At 29.2% G+C, this 13,851-nt stretch overlaps 1 protein-coding gene across 1 annotated transcript; it reads left to right on the forward strand.

Moving 5' to 3' along the window:
- The first annotated feature begins 8,118 nt into the window (after window positions 1-8,118).
- Window positions 8,119-11,321, forward strand: LOC148239479 (uncharacterized). Its single transcript, XM_088188103.1, has 2 exons — window positions 8,119-8,753; window positions 10,402-11,321. The coding sequence occupies exons 1-2, from the start codon at window positions 8,415-8,417 to the stop codon at window positions 11,194-11,196; spliced, it is 1,134 nt and encodes a 377-aa protein (XP_088044229.1). The 5' UTR covers window positions 8,119-8,414; the 3' UTR covers window positions 11,197-11,321.
- The last annotated feature ends 2,530 nt before the right edge of the window (window positions 11,322-13,851 follow it).

Below are 13,851 nucleotides of genomic sequence, written 5' to 3' on the forward strand. Positions count from 1 at the left end.
TTTTTATATAAATATTTTTTTTACAAATATATTAATTTTATTTTTTCAAAAAAATAACTAAATGTATTAATTGTGTGTATTAGTGATAACCAATATTTAAGTTACATATTATGTACATAAGTAGTAGTGGAAAGAGCAGCGAAGTTGCAGTGGAACGAGCGCGTGAAGGTAAACACAAGCAGGTAATCCTCATTTTAAATCATATTTTTTATTTAAAATGCAAATTAAATCATTATTTATTATATTAGCGCCGTTAAGTTCCAGTGGCCATAATAAAGGGCAAAGGGTCAGATGAGACGAATAGGTGATATAATAACGCCGAAACCGTTGAACGCTTTCGCAGCACATTATTACAACGCACTAACCCAATTCACGCCGTCCTCGCAGTGGGGTTTATGGCCCTTTGTAATTTGTACAATCCTACAAACAACACTTGGCCCTTATCATCTTAATAAAATAAAGCGATCTAACCGCTGCGGGATAAGGCTTGCGGAACCCATAAATTACTCCACCAATCCTACGGAGCCACCTGAAATCGGCGCACTGTGGTCGATTTACAATATTTTTAGAAAAATAAATTAAAAAAAAATAAATATCAAGGTTACATCTCTTCATATTAAAAAAAAGCCTAAAACTTTAATATATTCAGTTTACGATCTGATTTTCTAAATTCATAAACGACTGTTTAATTGTTTTAAATATGTCAAAAATTTTTATAAAAATCATCGTTTCATTAGATGATGCAATAAAACTCTCTTTAAAGTATCTTATTTGCATATGATTTTCAGGTGGAATTGTATAGATTTTTAACTTAATAATTTTGCCTTATATAAAAATAAACTCACCCTAAATTATTTTTTCAAACATCCTCCATAAATATTTTAAAAAATAGATCAATTTTGAGGTTAAATCAATCCGAGTTTGCAACTCAAGTCAATTTATTAGAATTAATTTTTATATATATGTTGATTTTTAAAATTGGTAAGTACAGTGGTGGTGTGGGCAGAAATAGTAGTAAAAAGGCGACCGGCAATGCAGTAGTACGGGGCGACGTTCATCGGTTGGGCATTTTTGGAGCACGTCCAAACGTTTTAGGTAAATTAAAAATAACGGGAAAAAACGCAAATAAAGCGCTTGCAGAGAGCGTTGTAAGTTGTAACGATCGTAAAGTAAACGTGAAATATGACAGGAAAATAGTTTTGAGTATGAAAAATTAAACGGGAAATGAGTGTATGCAATGAATGGGTAGCATAAAGTTTTTACTTCTCGTCTATGAATTGTGCTATATTTACATTAACGCAACGCAGTATTTATATAGACTGTCACTCGTAAGATACATCTTTTTATTATCTAAAATCATTTCGCTAAAATTGCGTTTACCTGCTTCTAGGGTTACAATAAAGTTAACAGAGTACCTTTGGGTTAGTGGATTATTTTTATTAGAAAGCATTTGCGTTCCGAGAAAAATAATCCACGATCTACACTATATTTGTATGTTTAAATTCTAGGAATCCATCGAGTCAGTCAATAATGCTATACTTCGTACATGCATCGTCTGTCCCAAATACACAAGGATCAATAAACAAATAGACGACTGCAATATTATATTAATTTATTTAAAATACACATATTCTAAATCAATACTGCGCTATAAAATGGCAAAACATATTTTGTAAAAAAGTTCAGGAAGTTCATTTAAACACGTACGGACATAATCAATGGTATCAAAACGTTTTCCTTTCAACACCCACTCAATTTTTGCGAATAACCAGAAGTCACATTAAGCCAAATCATGTAAATATGGAGGGTGGCTATGTACTATGATGCCTTTATTGCCCAAGAATTTGGGTACATCTTCGCTTTGTACGCTGGTAGATTGTAATGTAGCAATATACTTGGGCTCGGTATTCTGGTCGAACCAGATGATTTAGCGGCAAAATAATTTTGATGGTGCATGTCAGAACATAGACATACTAAATTATGGTACTATTAAAACCAGAGGTATATAAACTGACCTGCCAAACTGCACAAAACCGATACCATAACAAAAGCGCACAGGACAAAAACGCGCTGACAAAAGCGCGCGATCAAAATAACGCAACAACATAGGCACGCATGCCAAAAACGCGAATATAGTCTTGCATGTTTTTTCGAGAAAAAATATCAACGTTTAATGAAAGCAAAAAAAAATCAGAATTTATCTATCTTTATAATACAAAAAAATATTTGCTTTGATACTATATAAGACAATGATGAAAAGTTATTATTTAAAGTTATAAAAATAATTTAAGGAATATTTAAGTATACTTATGAACTAAATTTTTTGAAAGTAAATTAAAAATAAATTCGGTACCTAAATAATAAAAAATTAGATAATTAAAACATTTAATAAAATAAATATGAAATTAAATTAAATAATTTAGCGTTGTAAAAAAATTGTTTTGTATAATTTTTATTGTCTAAATTGTAATTTGTTAATTTTGCTTATATTATTCATTTTTACTTCACTTTTTTATATTATTTATTTTTCAGGAACCCTTGTATAGACCGAAGCATAAGTTTCTTGCACCTGCTGCATGGCCATTTTAAACGCACTGTGTGTGTGTGTCTTAACTTATAAAATAATGTAAGTTTGTACCTATTCTTTTTGTGCTTAGACTAGATTAGTATATATTTACAATATAATACGTAAGATACTTAGCCTAACACAGCCTAACCCAATTTTTTTTATAAACATATTTTTCCTTAAAATAATATGTTAGTATATATATATTTATAAAATTATGTACACGTGAACCTATTTTTTTACATATTTAATACTACAAATATATTGGGTTAGGCTAGGTTAGGGTAGATTATACTGTAGCCTAACTCAGCCTATCTCAATCAAACATAAATTCTTATTCCACATTTTTTTATTAATTTCTTTGTACTGAAAAAACTAAATTTATAATTTTTTTTATTTAACATATTATTTTTTATAAAAAAATGTTCATATTAAAATTAAGGTTTAGACCGTATAAATTAAAATATGTACCTAAGTACATTATATAATTAACACTTTAAAGAGGGTATTTAAATATTATAAAAATGAGCTGAATATAACATTGAAGTGAAACGAAAAGAGCAATACTTTGTTTGGCAAAGAGGCGGGAGAAAAACTGTAATCATGCTGTGCTTTAACGTAAATAAATATTCTGCAGCGGCTTATCTGTGTCTCATTGTTAAAACAGCTACCACCAATTCGCTAAAAGCCTAATATTAATGGGGACAATAAACCAGTGGTAAAAGTAGGTGACTAATACTTAAAAGACATTTTAAGTTTGTTGTGTTGTCTATTTTAATTTTAATATTCTTTTATATACAAGATAAATACATTTTTCCATTTAAATAATTGGCTATCAATAATCGGATTTTATTAGATTTTTTTTATCTCACGGATAAATATCGACATTTAATGTCGTCATAGCGCAGTTTGTAACATATCAGATTAGTAGCCCTAAGGTTGCAAGTTCGAACTTCAGCAATAGCAGACTCAAGTTCTTATTTATTTAAAAGATGGTAATAATAAAGCTTCAAAGTGACATTTATTAATTATATATTATATTTAAACATCTTAATTAACATTTTTTCATTAGTTTATATCTAAATCAGTTATCTAACATAATTAGTACAGATTTACTTCGTTGTAACGCCATACATTTACGCTTATTCAGGTTACAACAAAAGGTTTAATAAAAAAAAATAGTTAAAATAAAATTTAACCATAATAAAATTTATATTTTTTAATAAAATTTAGGCTTGCATTTATTAATTATAAATAGTAATAAAAGATGTCACTAATTTATATACTTTGACTTTGATGTCTCAATACTTGCTTAGTAGTTGTTGTTATTTATATTTAAGATTTGATTCTTTTGCCAATTCTTAGTTTGTTAAGTGATGTTTTAGTATTAATAATTGTAAGAAAAAGATTTACGATTGTACAAATAAATGTAATTAAATTTAGTCAGATAAGTGATAAACTTGATAATAATCAACTTGAACGCTTAATTAAAATTTAATTAGAGTTAAATTAACTTTGACAAATTTTACTTGCCAAAACAACCCTTATAAAAAAATGTTTTATTTGAAATATATAGTCAAGGTGATTGCTCTCTGTTATTAAGTTTAATTTTACTATTTTTTTATGGATTTGTAATAGTTGTATTATAGTAATTATTGAGTAAGTTATCAAAATGATTTTACTGTGCAGAATTATTTTTATTTTTGTAATCTAATACAATTTTTGCATTTATAGTATAAATAATACTAAACATACATCTTCCATAATAACATCACGTATGAATGTGAACCAGATAATAAACATTGTTTTAATTTATTAATTTAGGTCTTATATTACATTTTTTTATTTGATTTATTTAAAACAGGACAAAAATAGTATAAATCGAATTATTACATATTTGTTGCTCACACAAGTTCAAATTTGTTGTACAGTGTTATGAAGTAGCTTTGAAAACCTACATAAATCCTCCTACGCACCCATTTAAATATAGCTCAAATAGTCGATTCCATTGTTGTTTGTAATTTATATATACAGCATCAATATCCGCAATTCAGTAAAAATTTTCACAGAGACCCGATATTATTCAGAGAGAGAGACCCTCAGGAAATAATTCCGCAAAACGGCCCCGACAATATTGGGCCCGGGTCGGCTTAAACGTTCGCCGCCGCAACAACATAAATCATCGGCAAAAGTCAAAAAAGGATTCGCGGCGAACAAAGACGTTTTGAATAATTTATGTTTTTAATACGTTTTAAGCGCGGCGGTTTCGTTTATATGCAAAGCTCCGGCCGATCGGAGCACTTCCGGTTTGCGGTCCCCAAACAACGGTTCAACTTTAGCGAATCGCGATGCGCGTTTAACCGCGACGCCGGACGATACGTTGGATTCGATCAGATTTGTGCCAGATTTGTTCTGGTTGACTTTCTGACAAACAGTAGTGATTATGGTTTTTTTTGTTTAAATATACTAAACAAAAGTCAAACGTGTAAATATCCTAGCTCAAAAAAATGTAACTTCACAATAAAAAGATAAAAGTATATATTATTAAAATAGTAATAAATTAGACATAATTTTTTTTAAAATATTTACATAATAACTATACGTTTTAGTAAGGTTTCTATATAGTCCATATACTTAATAATGTAAATGCAAGGCAATATGTATGGCAATATTGTTTGATGGAGAGTATTTTTTCACAGTACTGCAGTAATTTTAGATTTGTGTAAAGTGAATGGTTGTAAATAATTTAATTCACTATGTTCTGCTTTATTATTTTGTAGTACATATTGCATGTTTTGCTTCTTAACCGTATGTCAGACTGGGAATATAAGAGTTTTTTAATGTATGTACTTCATTTAGTTTATTGTTCAGTTTTTTTTTTGCCAGTCTCGTAGATATATATATATATAATTTTTCAATTAAAAAATATAATTTTCTCAGTTTCAATATTTTTTTAAACAATAAAAAAACATCGAAAATGATTTTAAGGTAATACTAGCATACTACACATAATAATCCGATATTTTTATTAAATTTCAAATATATGTATTTATATGTTTTACATAAAAAAACTAATCGCGTAGTTCTTATATCACGCGAAAATGCGTGAACGGATGGTAATGTGTTAATAAGTAAGTAATATCATCTGCAGAAATTTTTAGTGAATAGACGTAATTTAAACCTAATAAAAATTGAGCAAAAAATATTTTTATTTTCAAAATAAGACTTTGTAATTAATAAATTAAAATACAAAATTTTAAAGAATATTATCTGAAGGCATAGACTAGGGTGCGTTTTAATGTCAATATCCTCAGTAAAAAACGATGGCGCAGACCCTCAACCCTAAAAAGAGGTCCCCACTCTATGAATGTAGCGTATCGATGGCCTTGATAGGGGTTAAAATGAGGTCTTCAATAGGGAATGCCGTCTAAAAATGAAAGCTTAGAAAATAGCGATCCGCTTTAGTGTACTTAATATGATAGCGATCTGACAAGCCAATTGCTTAAAAAAACTATGCCGCCAGGGCAAAAACTAAAAATAAAGTATCTTCTCTGCTCTGCTTGACGACACAAGATCAACACTTCGGCGTGGATCAAAATTGTTGGTATCCCTGGCGACGGAAAAAATGAAAAGAAACGTATGAAAGAATTTTTTTCTTGAGAAAAATCTTTTTCTAAAAACAGTTTCAAAATAGTTCTGTAAAACCTTATATTGTTTAAAAAACAGTCGTTTTATTTTAATTGATTTAATAAATTTTAGGTATTTGAAAAAATGTCTTTTAAAAAAAAAATTTATTATTTTTTTGGTGATTATTTCGCAAACGAAAATTGCTTAAAGCGAGAATTAATATTTGCATATATTTATGTATATTTAAGAATACGTCAATATATATAAAAAATAATATAAGTTTATTTACCATATGTTTTTATAATTTTAATTTACAATATCTCGTTTTAAAAATATTTAACAATTAAATTAGTATTTTACATTACTTTGACACATTTATATTTCCTATAATTACACAATTTTTTTATTAAAAAAATTAAGGTAATATATAATATGTATATATGACAATCAAGCAATCACTTATGTTCAGAATTTTGCTGTGTGGAATTTTTGCGTGCGTATTTTTCGTTTGCGCAATAATTTGGTCATCGTTCATCATATACAAAAAAATTCTAAATTTTTTAAAATTGTTTCTGGTATATTACTCAGGATTTGCTCATATTAAAATCAATAAAAGCTATCACTCTTCATAAATTTTTAATGTTTATGTAGATCTGCTTTAAAAATCGGTTTATCGCTACAATATATTATATAAATTGGATTTTATAAATTTTTTTAGGTTAGAATTTTTCATTTAGAAAAAAAAACAATTAAAAACAAACAATAATACTTTTAATTAAAAAAAAAATAAAATCGCAAAAAAGCAACTTTTTAAAAATGCTCAAAACAGTAAATAAATTCTCTAAAAAATACAAAATTTTTAAAACCAACTCAAATATAAGAGCTATAATATACAAAAAAAAATACCTCTAAAAATACTTACTAAAAACTTGATATATTCCTAAAAATCTATGCTAGTAATTAATAAAAAGATATTAATTAAAAATAATATAAGCTGTAAAATTAAAAACGTAAATTGTTTGCAAGGCCAAAGAATTTTTATATAAAATCATATGATAACAAAATTTAGAGAAGTAGTAATTGAATGATTCGCCATTTGAAAATGTTATATTTACCGTATTATTAGAAAAAAAATATTAAAAAAATTTGGTATCATACTATGTTTTTGTCGGCAGTGAAAAAATTTTAGGCTCAATACGTGGTTAGAAAACAAACTAAATTTTATCAGCAAGTAAACAGATCTTTACTTAGATTAATATTTAAACGTATTCAAAATAAATAGTCATATAAAAAAAATTATCATAGCAACAGGATAATAAAATTATATTTATGAGCTGTGATATTTATGTGTTTGCATATTAAAATCGTGATCAGCTGACAAACTAAAATAAGCAATATTCTATTATATTGAAGTGAGATTTGTTTGGGCAATAACAAGTGGCAATGTTTGGTCTATTTTTTGGAGTTTGATTAATTAGTAAAGATTTGGTTTCAACAGCAAATGAACGTTTATATGTAAAGGTAGACCTTAAAAAATCAAGGTTAGTCATTATTACATTATTAATTAATAACTGACAGCAGCATAATATATGCGTACATTTCTTGCTGTACAAATAAAGTTTATTATCAGAATAAAATAAATATTACGGCTTGTCAAAATTTTGATAAATCTGATTTACATCTTATATTACTAAAAATGTATTTAATTAGCTATAGAAATAACTTTAGAGTTAACATTATTTACTGAGCACCTGCTGACCACAAATGGCGGCTCAACTGACAATATTTGCCGGCATAAAACATTTTAGAGCTGACCAAAACCTCAATATTATGCTGACTGTTTAAATAGTAGCCAACTTGAAATATGTTATACCCGCACTTCACTCTCCGAAAGTTGTCCTAGTGGAAGTTCGACCGAAGTCGGTCAAGGTCGCCGTTTCGAATAGCGTTCGCACAGCCGGGAATTTCATACGCGGGTGCGCTTTCCGACATGGAGGATGTGCATGCCGCTGCTGTCATCGCCCTATGTGCTCTCGCGTATTACAATTACGTGCGTGTTTTAAGCAAAACAAAAATTAAAGCCAAATGGAGAAAAAGGAGATGGTGGATGATTGCAATGCACCGGAACAGATCAGTGTTAGTAAATAAGACATTTTATGTTGAATCGAGGCTTCACTGTCACTAATAAATAATAAACAGGAAACGTTCAAGTGTGCAACTAATGAATAATTTCTATTATTTTTTAAGGAAAAGTATGGAAAGTCAATTTGCTGAATTGACACAAGAACCATCTGGGGAATTCGAAAATTTTCATCGAATGTCTGTGAAAGATTTCGAATTTTTGCTGTCCAAAGTCTTACCCATGATCTCCAAACAAGATACTCAACTAAGGAAAGCTATACCTGCCAAGATTCGTTTATCAATCACCTTGAGGTTTTTAGCAACTGGTGATAGTTACAGAAGTCTGCATTATTTATTTAAAATTTCAAGCCAGATAATTTCCAAAATCGTACTTGAAGTTTGCAAAGCTCTAAATGAGGTTCTCAAGAATGAAATAAAGGTATATATAAGTAAACTACATTATTTATGTATTTATTAAAAAAATCCTTATTTCTAGTTGTATAATCATAAATATTACTATTTCTTATTATATAATTATTAAAATACTTTGGTAACAAATTTTTATCTAACTTATATATAAAACACAAAAACATAGATCATCAATCCCTTTCTTACATCAAATCAATTTACATTATTTAATATACAATTTCGAAATGAGAAAAATAACATATAAAAAAGTAAAGTAAGTAAATTTCTTAACATTATTAACAGTAAAATCTAGTAATGAGTTTCTGATTACATCTATCATGGTAATGATTACAATTAATGGTATGCTTTACTTTAACTTATTATATTATTGATTGAGTTTGGGTCTAGGTAGTATTGAGTTGAGTTTCTATAAAACACAAAAACATAGATCATCAATCCCTTTCTTACATCAAATCAATTTACATTATTTAATATACAATTTCGAAATGAGAAAAATAACATATAAAAAAGTAAAGTAAGTAAATTTCTTAACATTATTAACAGTAAAATCTAGTAATGAGTTTCTGATTACATCTATCATGGTAATGATTACAATTAATGGTATGCTTTACTTTAACTTATTATATTATTGATTGAGTTTGGGTCTAGGTAGTATTGAGTTGAGTTTCTATAAAACACAAAAACATAGATCATCAATCCCTTTCTTACATCAAATCAATTTACATTATTTAATATACAATTTCGAAATGAGAAAAATAACATATAAAAAAGTAAAGTAAGTAAATTTCTTAACATTATTAACAGTAAAATCTAGTAATGAGTTTCTGATTACATCTATCATGGTAATGATTACAATTAATGGTATGCTTTACTTTAACTTATTATATTATTGATTGAGTTTGGGTCTAGGTAGTATTGAGTTGAGTTTCAGTCGGGGTGATTGTTGATGTAGTAATAACTTCATTGCTTAAATGATGTAACTTCGAAGTATTCTCGTTACCGAGAGCTTTAACGTTTGAAAAAGTGTGAGTATCTGGCACAGTATTATTTGTGTTTGGAATATGTAAGTTGTATGACTGGGTTTCATTTGAAAATTCTACAAATGGGTTGGGTGGCTCTGATAATGAGGAATTAGGTCTGGAAGATGTATTTGTTGCATTTGAATATGAATTGTGTTCTGATGAAGGTCGCTTTAAGGTATTAAAATATGTAGGGTTGAAATGCTCTGAATATGAGGGGGGTCTAGATGTAGAAGTGCGGAATGATTCAATAGATGGGGATCTAGTATTATTATGTGATCTATGAATTAATAAATGCATTTCCAACATTATATCTTCCCTTTCATTTCCGGGCATCTTTTTAAGAGTTTTTGCAATCATTTTGCAAAACATGTCGCATTCATCTTCAATTTCAGCTGGTTTTTGATTGATGATATTGCTCAGTGTCTTGAATGCTTCGGTCATTTGCATGTTGGCTTCATGCAGTTCTGGTGGGTGTAGACGACGGCGAATGGTTTTTTTTTGATTACCTATTGTATCAGGTGTATCCGTTAGATCGATAGGCTGCGACAACTCATTGTTTCCCTCTTCTGTATTTATCTGTGTTGTATTTTGCTCCTGAAAAAAATATCTATGGTAAATACATTTTATTGTTCACAGATTCCAAGCAATACGACGCAATGGTTGGAAGTTGAAAATGGTTTTGAAAAGAACTTTCCACATGCTATTGGTGCGATCGACGGGAAGCATATTGTTGTGGAATGTCCAGATAACTCTGGATCTGAGTACTATAACTATAAAAAGACATTCAGTATAGTACTCATGGCTTTAATTAACAGCAACTATGAGTTTATGTTTGCTGACGTTGGTAGCCAAGGGAGGATCAGTGATGGAGGTGTATTTAAAAATTGTTTATTGTGGCAAAAAATTTCTTCTAATACTCTTAATTTGCCTACGCCGTGTCCATTGCCCGGTACTGATAATACTGATATTCCCTACGTTTTTCTGGCTGACGGAGCATTTGCTTTACATACTAATATAATGAAACCATATCCCGGTACTCATAATATTGGATTACCGAAACGAACTTTCAATACACGATTGTCGAGATCTCGAGTTTTAGTTGAAAATGTTTTTGGTATATTGGCTGCAAAATTTAGAGTTTTTAAAAAGCCTATTAAATTAGATATTGACACCGTTTCTGTTATTACAATGACATGTCTCTTGTTGCACAACTTTCTCAGAAAAAGTACAACTTCATCACTTATTTATATGCCTGTCGGTACGGTAGACACTTATGATGCAAACGGAAGTTTACTCCAACCTGGCAGTTGGCGGCAACAGGTTGATAATAACTGTGCTTTCAGAAATATGACACAAACACCACGTAATCCAGCATTGTCAGCTGTTCAGATAAGAGAAAAATTCACTGAATATTTCTTTGGAAGGAATTAATTGTACTATACATTATTAATTAGGCAAGTAAAAGCCTTGGGGTAAACTTTGTCCTATCTGGGTAGAATAATATATTTAAATAAAGATTAATAATATAGGATTTACTTTTTAAACGAGTGTTAAAATGAAGAAAAAAATGTTATACGCAAATATATAAGTGTGATGATATTTATTTAATTATATATCTCTGATGTTCTATCTGCTATGTTAATTACTTAATTAAATAAATAAATAAAAAAATAAGATATTACTTACTGTGTTTATTGTATCCTTGCATTTGAACGATGGTCCCAAAAAGCTGTCCATAAATGCATATGCAAACCAAATCGGACGATAAACATCGTCCACCCCACTTCCAGATTTTAGCGACGACACAATTTTCCTACTGTAGCCTCTGTACGTCGCGAAAAGGGAATCTTTTTTTTTTTTTAAATCACCCAATCTTAAATTTTCCATTTGAGTTGATAGGTGTATCTTCACCCAGGCGTCGTGGACTTTTTTTTTATCTTTATGTGCGCTGTTTGTTGGGTCCCAAATGCATGGTTCCGATTGTATATTTTCTAAAAATAACATTGTTTGTTGCTGTGACCACATTGTAGCATTCATAATACGTGTTAATCACAGGACGCCTATGCGCATACTGAAATTTAATTGGGTCACTCATTCTCTCAGTTTGCGAAGCACGATATCATTATCTCTCTCTCTCGTCACTTAACACGCGAGAGAGCGAAAGGGGAAGTATCTCACCGCTCGCGCTCGAAGCGTTTTCGGGTATGACTTTCGGAAAGCGAGGGAATTTTCGGAGGCGACGAAGTCGGCCGCCTCGACCCAAATTACCCCCATTTTACCTCCCGTTCGCGGTGACCTCGGAGAACTTGCGAGAGATTTTAGCGCGGGGACAACCGATCTCGACCGAAGTAAGCCCGAATTTTCACATTATATTTCCCGTCCTTGGCCAACTGTCGCCTACTTTCGGAGAGTGAAGTGGAAGCTTTAGGATTTATGATAGGGAATGCGAGACAGCTTAACAGTGTACTCATACTTTGAATTTTATATGACAAATTTATTATAAGTTTATTGAAATATGATTTATTTTTATGTATTTTTAGTAAGATTTATTATTATATACTATTAGAATGGATAAAAAGTTGTTAATGTGTTTATATTAAAGTTTGAATAGATTCACCATTATTATATAGAAAAATATATTTTAAAAGTACGAATATAGGTATAAATATTTATATACGAATATAAGTATAAATAGTACAAATATAAGTATAAATAGATAATTGACGGGACGTTTAAATAGTTTTCTGATTACATTTATTATATTATTAAACGAAATATTATATTTTATTTTTTTAATAATGAGCTAATTAATTAGGCTCATAAAGATTTTTTATATGTATTAAAAAAAATTAAAATCACTCATTTGCGCGTATGAAAAACGTAAACACATGCTCTTAATTAATAAAACTGGTTTAAATTAATTTTGTGTAACATATTTTTAATTTTTAATTAAAAAAAAATAAATTATAAAAAATACTACTATTTTTTATTATGCTTTTAATTTTACACATTAAAATAATTTAGGCACTTCATATATTTTTAAATAAAAAAATATTTTTTTTAGTTGGGAAATATAAAATAAATATTTCAATTTTAACCACTACTGGTTAATTAAATTATGCTGCAAAATTTTTAATGTACAAAATAAGTTTAATTAGGTGATGATGTTGTATAAATGTTAGTAATTTTACCAGATATTATATTTGTTTTTAATAAAATAAAACTGAGCATAGTAAATATAAAAACTTTTAATTTTATTTGTCAGTTAAAATTGATTGTAAGATTATATGTTTCATACATTTTTAATGACTATACTGTCGATTAATCAGCTGTTTTATTATATTATTTTCACACATAAGTAATATGCTTATATAAAAATATTGTAAATACAAAACATATGTATGTTCTAACTAATTTACCTTTGTCAACTTAAATATACAGATATTGGTTTTTTATTGTCATATTTAAAATTTGTTTTAATGTAAAATTTTCAGTATTTTGTGCATCAAAGCAATATATTATAGATACAAGCTTACAATATAATCAACATAAATAAGATTTAAGATGAGGAAAAACGCCGCAGAGAGTTCTCTTTCATATCATTCGTGACAATTAGTGTCGTTCAAAGGTTCCGCAGCCGACTGGGGAGTTTCAAGAGAGCCCTCCTGTGACGTCACGCTCTCGTAAAACGAGACTTGCTTCTGAATTTAATAAATACAATATCAACGAGCTGTATTTTTCGCGAGGGAAAAATAATTTTCCGATTCGAACCCAAGGTGTAATGATGTGTTTCTGCGCTAGTTGCGAAAAATGAGCGTGTCCCGTTGAAAGGAGCCGAGAGAGGAGAGATAAAAGGGACGATAACGCTTTGTGGGTGCTGAATGATGGAGAATTGAGATTCACGCTGTCTGGAGGAAAAGTGTTATTATTAAAATTAATTATAAATGATGTCGAACGCGTTTTTTGTGCTCTCTTTGCTCGAAGCAACGCAACGTTTAATTCTACACCGTGCGCCCTTTAGATTACCATCGAATTTTGTAAGGGTCGGTTTTGGTAGTAATATCAGTGAAATGGATCGCTCGCGGG

This window comes from Plectrocnemia conspersa, unplaced genomic scaffold (assembly GCF_051122295.1).
Source record: "Plectrocnemia conspersa isolate PC_06_02 unplaced genomic scaffold, ASM5112229v1 ptg000001l, whole genome shotgun sequence".
NCBI lineage: Eukaryota > Metazoa > Arthropoda > Insecta > Trichoptera > Polycentropodidae > Plectrocnemia > Plectrocnemia conspersa.

Coding starts and splice junctions, on each gene's coding strand:
- LOC148239479 (XM_088188103.1), top strand. CDS start 8,415: ATGAATAATTTCTATTATTTTTTAAGGAAAAGTATGGAAAGTCAATTT. Junction 8,754..10,401: donor TTCTCAAGAATGAAATAAAG/GTATATATAAGT, acceptor TATTGTTCACAG/ATTCCAAGCAATACGACGCA.